Source organism: Lissotriton helveticus, chromosome 4_1, assembly GCF_964261635.1.
Source record: "Lissotriton helveticus chromosome 4_1, aLisHel1.1, whole genome shotgun sequence".
Classification (NCBI taxonomy): Eukaryota; Metazoa; Chordata; class Amphibia; order Caudata; family Salamandridae; genus Lissotriton; species Lissotriton helveticus.
Genome location: NC_136063.1, coordinates 1,901,290,485 through 1,901,307,537, shown reverse-complemented (window position 1 = coordinate 1,901,307,537; position 17,053 = coordinate 1,901,290,485). Strand labels below are relative to the sequence as shown.

The 17,053-nt window shown below is 41.6% G+C and overlaps 1 protein-coding gene across 2 annotated transcripts in view; it reads right to left on the bottom strand.

The window, feature by feature from the left end:
* DOCK11 (dedicator of cytokinesis 11) overlaps positions 1 to 17,053 on the bottom strand; it is a 1,219,508-nt gene that overhangs the window by 643,287 nt on the left and 559,168 nt on the right. For both annotated transcript variants that reach the window (XM_078688544.1, XM_078688546.1), the window contains exon 23: positions 10,395 to 10,484. In XM_078688544.1, coding sequence (XP_078544670.1) covers positions 10,395 to 10,484 — 90 coding nt within the window. The remainder of the gene's footprint in view (positions 1 to 10,394; positions 10,485 to 17,053) is intronic.

Here is a 17,053-nt window from a genome sequence, read left to right as displayed (position 1 = left end):
AAGCCCATGGGGAGTCTTCCATATCTCATTTGAAAGCCAAGTGCCGAGAAAGCTGTCCAATCTCTGCTTTCAAGTACTAGATTGTGGCTGAAGAAAACATTGGATATAGCCAAAGTGGTTTTGTATTTTTTACAGACTATATTATTCATTACTGCCATACTATGTGCGTTTTGCACTGCAAAAGTGCATGAATGACTGCGTAAATGTTCGTAGTCTAAGACTATTCGATAAAAATAATGTGTTTTCAAAATAGGAAAAAGAAGATTATTCATTTGAGAGACACAGGGTCTAATTACCCCTGGTACTCCAATTGGAAGAGTATTTCTATAACAGGTGATTTCACATCCCATTTTAGAGAGTACCGTGGTTGCACTTGCGGGCTGAACCTTAAGGGATATGACATTATAAAGAGATGTCTTATCCCAGCTGATATGATTGTGAAGTAGCACAAGGGCTAGTGCAAGAGCCCATTCTGCCTCATAACATTGTTTGACATTGTTCAGGGACAAGAGCAGAAAAGGAGGGAAGTATAACATCCTCTACCTGGGGGGATGTTTGATCAACCTGGGGAGGCATCTGCCAGAACGATGTCGTAAGACAATGTTACATTTTCCCAGAATATTGCTTCAGGAGTGTGCCCTATGTCACGCTCAATCTGAATGTCTAGATGATATAATCTTATCAGGAGGGGCTACGTGCCTTTCTGGGGTCTCAACTGTAGTAGGAGAATCAGTTGTTCTCGCTAGCAGAAACTGCTGGAGATTCTGGCGCACTATGGTGACTTCTGGGGTACTGTCGAGGAGAGTCACCGCCCAACTCCATTTCAGGAAAAGGGTTCTCAATGTCTGTGGCATATTTAGCGGTTATAACCACAACTTTCTTTTTCTGAAAAGGGGCTTTATATGGAGGAAACCTGTCATCCTTTATCTTCACATCAGACAAGCATTGTGTCTCCCTTTTCGGGTTCACATACTCTTCTTGTCTGCATTGCAATCGCCTTCCTCTGTCGTACTGCTGGTCAGACAATTCCTGAAAGGGATGAGGAAAATGTGTATCAGGAACTTGATACCTGTCTGGAGTCTTTATTTTAGTGCGATCATGAAAATCATACTGTCTTTCAGAGGATTCCAGGAGTGGGGAACCTCTGCGATGTTTACGTTTCTGAGTTTGTTTATATTTCTCCTGAGGTTTTATAACAAACTCATGGGTTTGCTTGGCTTCCTTGTCTGTACTGGGTTTACCAAGTGTGGTATGGTAGGTCGGGTTCCCAAATTATTGTATCCTAAGGATGTGTAAACATTAGCAATAATTATAGAAAAATCACATTCACAGTCAGCTTGTGCAAACGCTGTGAGCTGTTAGTGTATAGCCAGAGAAGCTGCTTCACATTTAACATTAGTCAGAATCGGATACTACAGGAAAGTTTCCCATTAGTTTCATCCCCAAATCCAGGGCAGCAGCTGTTTGAGTACGTCTGGTCAGACGGACAGAGAGGGAATGCCATGACAGATAGTATAGACTGCGGCAAAAACTGTCCCCCAGGTGTTGCGGTCTCCAATAGCGGGAACCATCCCTTTGGGTAAGCACATAGTCAAAATGTTGTGCTCGTCTTGTGGTACCGCAAGTGGAAACACAGCTTCAATTTGGTCGATTATTTGGGCGATCCAAAGCGGTATTTCCTCATGATTAGTGGGTCGTTTGCCCATAACTGAATGAACAATTACATGACAGATTGTAGGCATTGCAGGCAACTGAGCTTGCCCTTGCACGCCAACCCTTGCTGGTTGTGCCAAAAAGGTGTGCAAAACAAACAGAGGGAAGCGTCTGTATAAAGCAACTAAAGCATGGTTTAAGGTTCATGTTTCTACAAGATTTTGATTAGCAGTATCAGTGTATGGTGTATATTCAGCTAAAGCTGGCCAGGTCGTCCCATCATTATTAAATGAACCCAAACGTACAGGTGTAGGTACATGTGGAAGGGAGCCAAGAAACCAGTTATGGTGTTCCAAATAAGACATATGTATTTCCATGAGTGCATATGTTCTGTACAGATTCGGTGCAGCTGGAGTGGTGTTTGAACTAGCATCAACAGCTGGAAATTTGACCCAAGAATAAAAAACTTCAAAGCGGTAAGCTGCATCGGCTTCCACCACAAAGATAAAAGCACCATCTACATTAGGAGGCCCATGTTGAGTCACATGTGCATGGACAGCAGGTCTGCAATTCAGAGGAATAACAATAGGTTGTGGTACCGCCTTAAAATAAACAGTAAGAAAAATAAAATGCAACACAAAAATGTCTATTTTCCTTTTAAATTCTTAAGTTTGTAAAACACAGAATTAGGTGCTTCCTCAACACTGTGGAAGATTAATCCCTAACACCACAGACGTCTCCGGTAGTAGGTTTAGGGTATTGTGGACATGCACAAGCACTACTCAGGAGACCTGTAAATAAGTACCAGACCAAGTGTTAGTCGCGCCATGTTGCAATACAATGACATTGATTTTTTTCTAGACATCATTACTAACCTTCAAACTTGAAGAAGAAACATGCATGAGATTGTTAATTACCTTTTTAGGTATCAGACACTTACTTACAAGGGTTGTATATAGTGGTGTAGAATTTCCCTTTTGTTGAGGCAGGGTAAATAGCTTCTAATACTTTCAACGGTTGTATTTAGTGGTGAAGAATTTCCCTTTTGCTGAGACAGGGTAAATAGCCTCTAATACTTTCAAGGGTTGTATACAGTGGTGAAGAATTTCCCTTCTGCCGAGATTGGGGAAGTAGCTTCTGATAAGTGGGGCAAACGTTCCATAGCACACAGTTTTTTAAAACGGTCTGAAATTAATTTGTGCGTTTTTTTTTCATTCCTGGAGAAAATTGTTGAATAATTAATTTGCACTCCAATTCAGAAAGTCTGCTAAAGGTTTTTGAGCAGTGCATCTTCATCTTCATGGCGATCAGCTGAGTTGCTTAGGGAACAATTGGGTATGAATAAGAAGGACTTTCTAGTAACTCATGTCATAAATAGGACACATTTCCAATGAGCCTATAAGAGTAGAATGTGGAAAATTATGTCTTGCAAATATCTTATTTAAGTAAATGAACTTTTAAGAAGAGACAGGAGAACCTTGGTAAGGTCATTAATTTTGAACTGTGGAGTATTTGTTTGCCAGGTAATAATCAAAAAATGGACATCCCTAAATCGTAAACACCCCATACTAGCACTACCCATCCATGAACTCTACAAACCTATTACTATTCCTATACACTACCGCTCAAGGAGCTCTTTAAAACATCCTATCCCTTAACATTAGAACTCCTTGAAACTTACAAACCCCTAATTGCCTCCTGCAAACCAAGTCAAAACCCAAGGGACTTTGCTCTGTCCTCCTGACCTGAGGTAACTTGGTTTGGGTACACTACATCCTCCTGATGCCCCTACCTGTATCTGCTCCCTACCGCATGCCACCGCGCAGCCTCTGGGTTTGCGGCCTCTTAGCATTACTAGCTCGTATCCTCTCCCTGTACAACCCGCTCCCCGATTAGATATTGCCCATTGCATAGGCATCGCTGTGCCCTCCCTGGCCACCTACCAGCCCATTCTCCCATGATGGCTGGCTCTGACCTATCACAACAGAATGCAACTCCTTCATCATTGCTTACCCTCACAACCTTTCCAAGTCAACTGCTAAATCCTTTAAACATTCCCTCCTGAGAAGACACCCTGAGACTCTGATCTCTGACCTGCACTTCAACGCCAACAGGGGCATAATCACCAATGACCATATTTCTCTACTAGGAAAACAGCACTATGGCGCACTACCATATAAAACCTAATTAATTTACACAATGCCAGGAACATTCCTTATGGTGCCAAACTCACGATTGTGCCTTCCAAAACCTTAAAGCCGCCCTTACCATTACCTTTTTAAAAAACGGCATCATCATGATCCAAGCACCGGACATGGATCTCAATAAATTCGCTGACTTCTCCATCCTTAAGAAATAAGTACTTTTTTCCTCCACGCATCCCCTGGGTCTGCCGTCGCCCCGACTCCTGTCACAGCGCCGGTCCACTCAACTCTCAACCCAAGGGTAAGGGCCTCCCATCTAGACCTACTAATGATGCTGCCACCCCCTCTTCCTCCCACTCAAATCGGATTGTCACAAATCCTCCCAATGTCTTCTCCAACCAGATCAAATCCAGAGATCGTATCTCCCCTAGTGCTGTCAGAGAACTTCTCTCCACTCCCCCGACCTTTAGCATCGACCAATAAGTCTACACCGCAGCCCCCCACTTCCTATCCCCACTCCTTGTCCTCTCGCCTAGTAACCATCAATCACCTCACCCTCAATTAGCCTAACTTTCCCTGCAGCAGTCCCGGAACCCCCCCACTGAGCTCGCCAAGCTCTCTTCTCTCCCCTCCTCCCAGTAACCAAGCCTTAGGGGGTTCCAGCTCCCATGCCTAGCCTCCTGCTCTTGCTGCCAGACCTTGTCCTGAACCCTCGCCCGCTAGTACAACCTACATCCAAGGACTTTGAAACCCTGAACAGTAGAGCATCCATCATAGTTCAGAGAATCCAGAAATCCCTATTAGACTTGAAGAACATCCTTCTCCTCAATGAACACTCTATCGCCACCTTCAAGCCCTCCCTTAACTCAGTCCTTCCACTGCTCACCATACCCACCCTCCAACCCATGCTGCTGGCCAGCAGACACCTTCGCCCTCGCAAACATCCCAACTACCTCTCGGAGGAGGAAACTCTAGCCCTCCTCTCACCCTACATGACCTCCCCAGCGCCCCCGTCCTCCTGACAAGAAAGTTGATCACCTGATTCCCACTATCCCAATCAACACCAATAGATCATTGTCCCTCTGTAATAGAGGAGTAAACAGCCACAACTTAACACAAGTACCCTAATCCTTCCCTTCCTATCCTGAAGCCCCACTCTCTGGCCTCCTTAATAACTGCCATTCAGCTGTGAGACATGCCCCTGACATCGCCGCCCTCATCCCAAGCCATAAAACTGATATAGCTATCCTAAACGAGTCATGGCTCAATGAATCTTCCTCCCCTTACCTTGATTTACTGGTCCCATCAAACTATAACATTGTTAGACTTGATAGACAAGTAAAAAAAGGGGGAGGCATTGCATGCATCTACCTCTCAGACCTCCTGGTCACAGAACTGCATGCAGAACCCACGGACTCCTGCGAAAATCTTGTCCTCTCCATTAGTAACAACTCTACTCAGTTATGTAAATTGCACTTCTACCACACCCCCAGGCAGGAACGGCACATTCATATATTGATCTCCTCATGAAAATCATTACTTCTAAGGTCTCCCCTCATTCCAATGACATTTTCCTCTGTGACTTTAATCTTCAATGGAATGACCCCAATGACTCCAAGGTCAACGCTGTCAAAGCCTTCCTCGCTGACCAATCACTCCCCCAGGCCTGCACCCTGCCAACCTACTTGGATGATCATCAAGGCATCGGTGGTCAGGCTGAATTCAACTGATCCATACGACTGGTCAGACCACCACGCCATCACCTTCCTAATACCTGACTACTGCATGAAAAGATCTGGGCAACCGGTGATGCCAAAACGTTGGCTCAGAAACACTAAGAACCTTGACCTCGAGAAGCTGACTGATCGCTGCAAGAATGACCTACACCCCCCCGCCCCGTCTCTATCTAAGGTCAACGACCTCGCAGAGCACTCCAACTCGACTATGTCCAACATATTGGATGATCTGGCCCTGTTAAAGCTCAAAAGGTCCCAAATCAAAGTCGAAAACCCCTGGTTCAGCGGAGCCCAAAATAGCAAAAGGAGAGCTCTACGACTCAATGAAAGAAACTGGAGACAGCACCCCTCAGCATCCCTACTTAAACTTCTCCGTCAGGCCAGAGATACCTACAACAATAACATCCTCATATCCAAACAATAGAGTTTTTCAGATCAGAGCTGGATAACGCCAAGTACAGACCCCACAAACTCTTCGAAATAGTCAAACTTCAATCAAACAAACTAGCAAAGTCATCCAAAGAAACGACTAAATCCCTAATAACCTGTGATGAGTTCTCCTCCTTCTTTACAACCAAAATTAATTCGCTAGGGAACTAACTTAATGCCACTTCAAACATCCCTCCTCCTCTTACTGGGTCTCATCTCTCCTATCCTCTGCCCCCCCAGGCAACACCCAAAAACAAAGCTCACTGGTCCAACTTCAAACTATATGATGACCATTCCATCTCAAAAATTCTATCCTCCTTAAAACCAAAATGCCCACTTCAACGACCCTCTCCCCGCAAACTGCTTGGCAGAGACCTCCCTACACATCGCTCCTATTTGGACTACAATTATCAACGCTTCCCTTCTCCAAGGGTCCATACCTGACTCCCTGAAAACCAGGCAAGTCATCCCCTTCATAAAAATAACCCACTCTGAATCCAGCAATTCCAGACAGCTTCAGACCAATTTCTAATATTCCTCTTCTTGCAAAAGTGCTGGAGAAATGTGTGCAGCTATAACTAAGCCAAAATATAGCTAATTTCAAATTGCTTGACGATTTCCAATATTGGTTCACGCCTGGGCACAGCCCTGAAACTACTATTCTTCACATCGTTGATGATGCTCTCCAAACCCTTGACCGAGGCAAAACCTGTTTCTTGAACCTTCTGGATCTTTCTTCGGCATTCGACACAGTCAACCACGAGCAACTTCTTGAACGGCTCAAACACAGGATGGGTCTAGAAGGTACCATCATCAAATGCTTTGGTTCCTTCCTCCAGACCTGCACCCAGAGATTTTTTGTCAACAGCAACCTATCTGCTCCTTCCCCAATATCAATCGGTGTCCTTCTTTAATCTCTACCTTGAACCATTAGCTGAAATTCTTCGCACAGCCAACATCTCCTTCCACATGTACGCCAATGATACTCAGCTATACATTAAAATCTCTTCTCTTGAGGAGATTACCCATCTAAATGATGCCCTGCAACTGACTGTTCAATTGCTCGCCAATAACCAGCTCAAACTGAATTCCCAAAAAACGGAGGGGCATATTACCAAGGGCCTTATCGCCGCTTTAGCGGGAATGATTCCCGCTAAAGCGGCGATAATTGTATCGCCCTATTACCTAGCTGTCGCTAACACCAGTTAGCGACAGCTAGTAGGAGATAGTGATCATCTTGGGGCCCACTTTGCATGTCAGTGATATTTATCGCTAATGACATGCAAAGTGGGCGTGCCAAGATGTTAGCGACTGTAAACAGTCGCTAACATCGCTATCTTCTATTACCTACAAAGGCGTACTTTTGGAAATATTCGCGCTAAGCGCGAATATCTCCGAAAGCTAACGCCTGCCCAGAGCAGTTCTTAGCCTTGTTATCCAATGGTAGGTGGATAACATGGCTAAGAGCATTAGCTTGGTAATGCATGAATATCGCTAACCTTGATAATATCAAGGTTTATTTGCGATAAAAATCGGCGGAGCTCGGCGATAATAATATTGCCGCTAACCGTGTTAAGCGATAAATATCGCTTAATCTTGGTAATATGCCCCGGAGTTCCTGCTTATCTCCCCCCTATTAACTCCAACGATATCCTGGAATGGATTAACTCGATCGCAGCATTCAACCGCACACCGACCTTAGTGGATTCTGCCAAATCTCTCTGTATAACCTTGGACAGCAACCTGAATATGCGTGAACACATCAACTCGATGGCCAAAACGGCAAGGTTCCATCTGAGCTACTTGAGAAAACTAAAACCCTTCTTGAAAATGCCCACCTAAAAAACGCAGTTCAGGAGTTAGTTATTTCCAGAATTGAATATAACCGAGCGTTCTCTGGGGCTACACCAAGAATCTGGAACTCGCTACCATCTTCCATCAGAAGAATACCTTCTCTGTCAATCTTCAAAAAGGAAGGTAAAGCCTTCCTAATGAGCAAATTCCTCCAATAACTCTCTTTTGTCGCGCACACCGCCTTTTATCATGGCTTTTATTTCTGTGCATAATCTCCTGTACTGCTCGGCCCTCTCTGTGTACCAATTCTCACTCCTTCAAATGTTCCGCCAGTACTCTCTGCCTTTTGTTATCATTTGTCCCCTCGTATACAATTGCTGGTTTTCCCTTTTTATCGTTGACATGTTGCTCGCTTATTTTGGTACTGCACTGATTATTGTATATACCTCTGCTCTAGTTTTATTGTGTTCAATTCCCTAACCCCCATTCCTTGTATTTTGCCTATGACTAACCTGTGCGTAACATGTTTATCCCTATAAAGCGTTCTGATACCCTAACAGGTCCTGTTCATGCTCTATAAAACCTCAAATAAATAAATAAATAAACAATACCCACCAAAGAATTCTAAAAAACTATGAATGCTATCCTTCCCTGCACCCCTAAAAATCCCTTACTTCCCTTTAATGTTACCTTTCCTGAAACCCTAAAAACTCCTTGATAAAACTTAAAGCTACCCAGGCATGGAAAACCACCCAAAAAGTTACTATTTCTTAGTACTAACCAACCCTGAACCCAAAAAAACAATCCTATCCTCTATACACTTTCCAACCCTGAACCCTAAATCCTCCTTGCAACCTCTATACACTACTCATCCCTAAATCCTAAAATCTTCCTACCCCATACAATAACCATTTCTAAACTCTAAAAACTCCTTACTATGCCCATAGACTACCCTGAAAATTCCTTACTACTGCTTAACACTACCGATCATTGTACGCTAAAATTGTCTTACTAACCCTATACAGTGCTAACTCCTGAACCATAAGAACCACTTACTACCCTTAAACACCACTCCTCTCTAAACCCCGGAAAGCTATATAACTAAAATACAATTACAATCCTTAAATGTATTGTCATTATAATGCTTTCGAATTTTCCTTTTAGTAACATCCCTCCTTGTAGTAGTACATGTATTGCTATAACTATTATGCGTTATAGTGAATGCATTGTAATGTCACCACCCCAAAAGCACTATCAAATTTAAGAAAACGTCCTTTCAATGCAACATGCAACTTATCTAGAAGTATGAAGTAGCTAAAGGCAATTCTTTTTTTGATTTTCTAATGACTTTGATGGTGTTTGATGTCTCTTCTTAAAACTTGATAGCACTAGCTCAGTTTCCCTACCTCAATATGTAGCCTACCGATGGGGTTAAAAGAGGGAGAGGAATTTCAGGTAAAAAAATATATATATATATGCAGATTACCCCATTAGTGATCTTTGATCATAGGTTGCTCAGAATGAACCCTGATCCAAGAAAATAGAAAACAAATGACACAAACTACAAAATAGAAGGTAGTGGTAAAAAAAAAGCCTGCTAAAGGAAACAAAAAAAATAGCCACTTTTTAAAAACTCCTCACCCTTATCCCTAAAAGCCCAATATCCAGATGTCAAAAAAATTATAAATGCATCATTTAAAAAAAAACATTAATACAACTTAAAAGCCAAATTTTAACAATTGGACGCAAACACAATAATAAACATATAGAATCAAACACACTAAATTAATTACATTAGAAAAACACATACAAATGATATTACATGCAATGATATTTTCTAAATCAATATTTTTTACAATTATATTAAAACACCACTTAAAATGAGATTTTTACCTACTCTATTCGTGTTGCCAATATGTTTTGATATCCCAATATTATTGACAGGATATTTTTGTATCACAATATTTTTTATTCAATATTTTGTCCAAACACCCCAGATGCAAAGACATAGTCAAGACCGGCACTACATCCTCCAACACCATGAAGGATGGCACTAGTATTAAAAACTTGGGCCTTTAACATCGGTGTATGCTAGTGGAAGACACTGCTGTCTGAACATTTAAGATCTCCATAAATTGAGTAGTTCATCTGCTATCTGAATATGTAAGATCAGTCTAACCTGAGGGATAGCTCTAATCTGCCATCAAAGGCCTGAGACTGTAGAATTTGGAGAGCCCAGCTTGCTTAAAAGACTGTGAACTATTAAAATATTTCATTCACTCACAATCTGTCCAAATATTCAGACACATTTCACGGAAGGAGAGCTTCACCAATAATCTCCTACTTTGATTTGAAATGTGTTGTACTTGTTCCTTTGGCTTATGTTGTGCTATTCGGGTAAATGTTTAAGGCTCCACGAAGTATAAGAGTAAAAGAGACACAACGTAATTTATTGTTTCTCAGTATTACAATCCAAAAATTACAGTTCCATCCTTAATTTCTCTAATGATAATGCTATCATCACAGACATGTATATTAAATAACTTAACTACCTGAAAGTGTACTTTTTATTAAATTGTAGAAGCTTCAAAAGCAATGATAATCTAAATATATATATTTTTAGATATACACAACACACCTTTAGATGTTTCACGAGTTCTCCAGGAACATGGGTATTTCCTGACTGAACGGCCTGACAGTGATGGAAGAATTTATGAAGATGCACATCCTGAAAGAAAAACGAAAAATACAACTCGATAAAAATAAATCCAGCACTGCTGTTTCATAGCAGCGGCTGTAGGATGAAAGCCTAAATCTGAGAACTGCTGAAGTATCTACAGTGAAGGCACTTTAAGGAATGTGGCAGCAATAGTAATGACACAAATGACTTTGAACTGTACAATACGTAAAAAAGGAAGGGGTTTGGCCCTGAGGGTTAGAGGGTAGGTAGGGCCAGAAATTGTAGAAATAGAGAAAATTGTACCTAGGCCTCTAGTTGTTTCTGCACATTATTTGTGTGAAACAAGATAAACACAACTTTGTAGGTTTATCCTGGCAATTACTCATGCCTTTTCTTTATTCAATTTTAAAGTTTTGATTGTGAATTTGGCAAAGAAAGAAAACATTATCAACTAAACAGTGTGCCAAATGACTACACTGTAACGTAAACAACAACATGAATTGTACAAAATAAACACAAAACATACATTATGCATTATACAAATAATCACATGTTGAACAACTCAATACATTTACAAACATAATTGATTACAATAAAAAACCCTTAGTGTATAAATGATTGAATATCCCTATTCATTTCATACAAGGGTGAATAGACCCAACCCCAATAGTTTAATATCTCTAGTTGGGTAAGGAATTAAATGCCTTTGTAGGAATAAATGCCGTTTGAACTGTACAAGGCACTACATTTGAAAATCTAAAACATTTACCGGTCCCATTGTACACCAAGGTAACAATACTCGTGCACCAACAGCATCATCAACAGGGTGTCACCAAATGCCAACGAAAAAAAGTATTTCGGGAACTACAAGCATTCTGACTCCGGCACAACAGGGGTTTCAGTGGCCTATAAAAGAATCATCGTTTAAACCTCATTTGACCCCTGCTAAGTCTTCATCTGGTGGCAACAGGCCAGGGTGCAGTGTATACTATTTGTGTGACAGTTTGATCCTCTTTCCCTAATGAAACTGCCATAAGCTTCCATTGGCAATGAAACGTGTTTGCTATCTGATACTTTGTATTCTGAAAAAGTTGCATCAAGAGCATATTTGATTAAATGTGGTTTTGAATGCTACGAACACATTTAACATTTTTCTTTGAGGTCATTGTTGACTTAGAATGTGAATATTAAACTTTAAGACTTTTAGGAGGACCTTTTTTCTTTGATGCAAGTAGTAATTTCATTAAAAAAGAAAATTTGAAAACACAGTTGTGTTGGCCACTGTCCATAGTATCTTATGAGTTAAGGTCTATGCCGTGTACCTTTAGGGAAATGCCAATGATGAGGTGATATTCAGTCAATAGTACTCTTCAGTCTCTGACTTAGGATGTAGAAGAGGTGCTTATAATACTTTTTTGTACAAACTTTATGTCAATAATTAACACTGCTCCTATTTTGTGATGTAGTATCACCCATACACTTTAATACAAGCCCCTATGCTGGAGGGACAACTGTTCATTTTTTAATCTATCAAGGGAACATTAGGATACAGTGTACACCTTGTCTGTAGTGATGGAAAGCTGGAGTTGTTAATTTTTTGATGCAGAGTGGAGGTATCACGCCGTCCTTCCTCTCAAAATTCACCCCCCCTACCCCCCATTTCAGATCAAAGAGGACTACATAAGGTAAAAGTTAACAAGACACTAACTCGCATGATGGTACTAAGAAGATGCACCTCAATGAAGGTCTCAGGGTATTGAACTGTGAATGCAGATATTGCTAACACAAGTTTAGGCACTTGTCTCTCCAGGCAGATCCGGGCAAATGCAAATAGTCACTCTAGCAGTTATCATGCGGTGGTGGAAATTGATACACCTTAAATAGTTTTATGGAAATTGCACAAAGAACAACCAGTTTCTGCTTTCCTACACAATGAGAAACTCTATCTCCAATTACTTGGGAAGGAGCATGTATTTTTAGTTCATGTTGTATTAAGTATAGTGCAGATGGTGTTCCTCTAGGCAATGTTATTATGAGGATCCCCTTACATATTTAGCATACATTGTGGATTATTGACGTAGAAATGGAATCTCAAGTTTAGTGTAGGGATTTACTCTCCATCATGACGGAGCCTGCTGCCATCGACTACACGTGTAGGAAGTAGGTTACTAGTGAAGTACAGCCGTTGCAAGGTTAGAACATCGGAAGGAGAGTTGAAGATGTGGAGCATGGACATGTGGAGGCTGGGCAGGATTAGAGGTGGAACACAGCAGCGGTGGCTCCTCTGCTATGGCAGAGTAGTCTCTCCTCCCTACCCGCAGAGGCAGATGAAAAATAAAATAACTATCATTTTATTTTTAGTCCAGCTGAGTCTCGTGAGCGGGGCCACAGCACTGCAGTAGGGGAAAGGGAGTGTTGGGCACTGCTGTCAGCGCAAATGACCGTTTGGCCGGCCGTCTTGGGATGGCCAAACCGTCATACGCAATGACTTCTCTCCAACCCAGCTGCTTTGGTGGGTGAAGAAGCGAGCAGCCACAGGCTCCCAGCTCTCGATGGAGTGCAAAACCAGTGGGCTCCGCCCAATCCTGATGCAGCTCTCATCGTGAGAGCAGCGTCAAGATTGGCTGGAGGGGAAACTGGTAACCTGTGCCCAGAGGAGCAGAAGAGCACTGAGGAGAAGAATGCAGAGCATCAGGTAAGTGTTTTTTTTTTTTTTTTTTTGTTTCTGTTTCTTTGTTACTGCCCCTGCGCTGCTCCGCCATTTTGTTTGGACACCAACCGCTACTGGAACACAGGTCAAGGAGGAAGAAGTGAGGAAAAAGGTACTGGGGTTATCAAGACAGAGTCAGTCATCAACCACTGGTCAACGTTTATATGTTGCAAGGTTCCTGCTTGTATCAGTTTGCACTCAGCTTTGACTCCCTCTTGTTTGTTTTGTTTCTAGCATTTCCTCATGTTATTTTTTTTGGGCTACTTGATCCTCCTTTTCCCGTAACCTTTTGTAGTACAGTCTTTCACCCTGTTTCTGTTGTGTTTGAGGGTTGTATCCCAGGCATCGTTGGGCTCATCGCTGCTTTCATTTTAGTTCAGTTCAGAATTAATCAGTTTGGTAAGGTTTACACTACACAGTCTACAGAGCCTACCCAAATGCAAGGTTGTGCCCAGACTACCCATCATACATCCATGACTGTGAAATCAACTCTACTTGTTTTACGCCCTAACTGATCTCTTCCCCTAAGAGTATAAACTTACAGGCAGGTTTCCATTTCCGTTTCCAAGCTATATTGGGACATAAATGTGAGACTGGCATCAAAGCCCTGATGTGTAATACCCCAATACTGACACATAACTCCATAACTAGATTGTTAACTTGTTTGAAATACAGTAAAGTGATATTGAAGGAGTCCAGTCCACATATATTGCATCTACGTTTCCAACTTCCTTGATTCTTGAAGGAAAAAATATTCTCTCATCATAGCTGCGACTTTAATATGACTTATGAGCCAGTAGATTTTGTACAGGAATCAGTACAGGAGGAAGAGCAAGCTAGGGGTGCAAATAAGCTCCAGATACCGGCCATTAAAAGATGTTCCAAGGTCGGGCAGCAAGTATTGTCTTTTACTTTAGCCCCTGGGGTGCGCGCATGAAATGGTCGGACACCCTCAGATGAGGAAGCTAAGTTCACTTTTAAGAGGGGGATTGTTAGAAGTAGGATCGATTACATTATGGTGGACCTGGATCTTTGGCCCTATGTTAAGGATATGAGTGTCCAAAACCGCAAGGACAGGGATCATAATGCCGTTCTCCTGGGGCTAATTGGCCTCCCTATCTCATACAGCCAAACTCACCAAGTAATGGCCCCTGTTGTTACCACAAATAACAGGAGAGTCAAATGGCCACAGGTTGCGTCCGATGGGAAATTACTTCCAAAGATCTATAAAGAAGTGGCTCAGACCCTTATGGTACTTAGTGATCCTGACAAAAGCGATGACTTTATTGTGTCTAGCTTCCAACAACTAATAAATAGTATAAACCCCTATTTTTGTAAACTGCAACTCTAACATGCCCAAACGGAACATCGCCCCGTGGTATAATGAGGATTGTAGACTAGCCAGGAGCAATTTAACAGTGGCAGTAAAACAAGGGATAAAAAATGACATCAAAAGTAGAAGGAGGATGTATAAGAGGGCTCAGGATGTGGCAAAAAGGAGTTGGGAGGCTGAGAACTGGTACACCCTGGCTGAGGCTTCAAAACAGAAAGATTGACAGCTTTTCTGGCACCTTCTGCCAAAGGGTTCAATCAAGCAAGTCAGTAAAGATGACTTTTATATACAATCACATGTCTGGGAAGAATACTTCCAGAAACTTTACACTGGCGCTGCCATTGAACCAGAGGAGGAGGCTGTGGTAGCAGCTGGGGAATGTGTTTCAGCGCCTATACAGGAATATACTGTTGGTTTTTCCTTACAGGAATAAGTAACAGCAATTAGCCTACTCCAGAGTGGGAAAGCTATCACAAAAAAATGGTCCCCCTGTTAAAAAAAAGGTACTTGGATTTTGTTGATTGTCCTTGAATCGATGTTAGGGCATGTGGCACTTAACTTCCGCTTTTTTTAAATGTCAAACAGGGATTCTCCCATTGAATGCAATGAAAAATAGCTGGGCAGATGTTACTATATCCCCTTTGTGGTCGTCCTGTCACTCTACCCCAGAGGCTTTAGAATATTTTATTTTCTTCTGTCCTGCCTATGCAAACCTCAGAAAAACATGGATTATCCTGGCTTGCCAACTGCTCTCTTTTTCACGCCTTCTGATGCTCTACCGATACCTAGGTAAGACACGACAAGGTGGCTTATTTTTACAATATCAAGATATCTGCTCTATGCCTGGTGGTGGAGACCTAAATTTGTAAAATAACATTGTGATGCAGGCTCATTTAAAAAGCAGGGCAAATCGTTTGTAAAGTTGTTCAGTGAGACAGTAAGGAAATGATGGGGATAGATTGTATTAATACGTATGTCTTTTTAACCGGCATCTCTGTTTTTATGGCAAAAGCAATAACTGCAACCCTGTCTTAAATGCTGATTCGTCCGGCGAGGTAAAGGCTATTTTAAACTACTGTTTAAAAAAAAATATATATATATTGTGTACTATGTGATTTTATGCTGTGTATGATCATGCTATTGGTCATACAATAAATATATATCTACGCTTACACAAATTCATGCCATTGATTGTTGTTTTATTGTCTGTGTTTGCATTTTAACACTGGTGCATTGGTTTGAAATTGGCTGGCACATGTTGTGGCCAACAGGCAACATATTCAATAGCAGTTAATTTAGTGGATTTTGCACTGCGTTTAGAAGTCTGGTTGCATATGGTAACATAAGCAACACTATTCAAGAATATTTCAAATAAATATTAACATGGTGAATTTCCACTTTTTGGAATGTGATCCGCGTTTTAAACTGCCAGTGCACAGTTGCTGCCATATTGGCTTTAATGGAGTGGTATGAAAGTAGGGCAAGAACACTGTTTACACTTCTGCACATATAAAGTGGAAAAGTTCCCCATAACTGAAAGTGGTTATGTGCTGTGTTTTCATCCAACATTGATTAGCTTACTTTGGCGGCCACAGACACAATGAACACACTCACAATTAAAATAAGATGTATTGTTATGCACATGCATCTATCTTTTTTGCTTTAGGAAGGATATACAAAGTTATTTCCCAAGCAAGGTACATATATGTCTAAAATAATTGTCAATGCTATCAGAAGTAGGCTGCCAGTGAGAACAGCAAGTACATCAAAATGTATATGAAAGAAATGTTATGCACATAGAACATTATCAGTAAAACACCTCCCAGTATGACTGCCCAAGTGTAAACAGTGTAAGCTGATGTTTGCTCATTCTGCGACATTTTGAGCAAATTCTCACTTTCAGAATAATACATGGGTGTGCATACACGTCACATATATAGACTGCACTAGCAGTTACGGTCTATTTGAATTTTGCCATAAAGCTGAGGATTGGATCATTAGCTTTTGCACATATGCAGTTCAGACAGATTACCTTATTTAGTGATGTGATAAATGCTGGGGCCATCGTCACGAGCAGCCTGGAAAACGAGATGGACATTCCTTATGTCTGGAGCTACCAACAATGCTTTGGAGTGGTACTGACCTGAAGAAATACAGGAAGCATTTGAAGCACCCCTCACCCCCCACAGAGACATGCTACTTCCTGCTGAAGAAGGGCAATCATCCAGAAACACGTGTCCAGGATTGCTCAGAAATACCAGTACTGGCTGCACTAACTGAACACTTTCTTACAATTGAGTTATTGAAATTATGATGAATTGCATTTTCCAGACTGCAATGGGAAACATTTGCTCAAATACCAGCAGTGTACTCCCTTCCGCACCCCCACAAGTGCATTATCGTTTTGGGCATACATGTATGAATATAAATCTAAGACAAGTTATTGACTAGGATATACACGGGTGGGGGGAGGAGAGGGGGTGGAGGGATGGGTGTTTATTGTTTCAAGTAATGTTTAATTCACAACGTAGTGTCTACATACTATCACGTACAGATTTCTCAACTGATTTCACT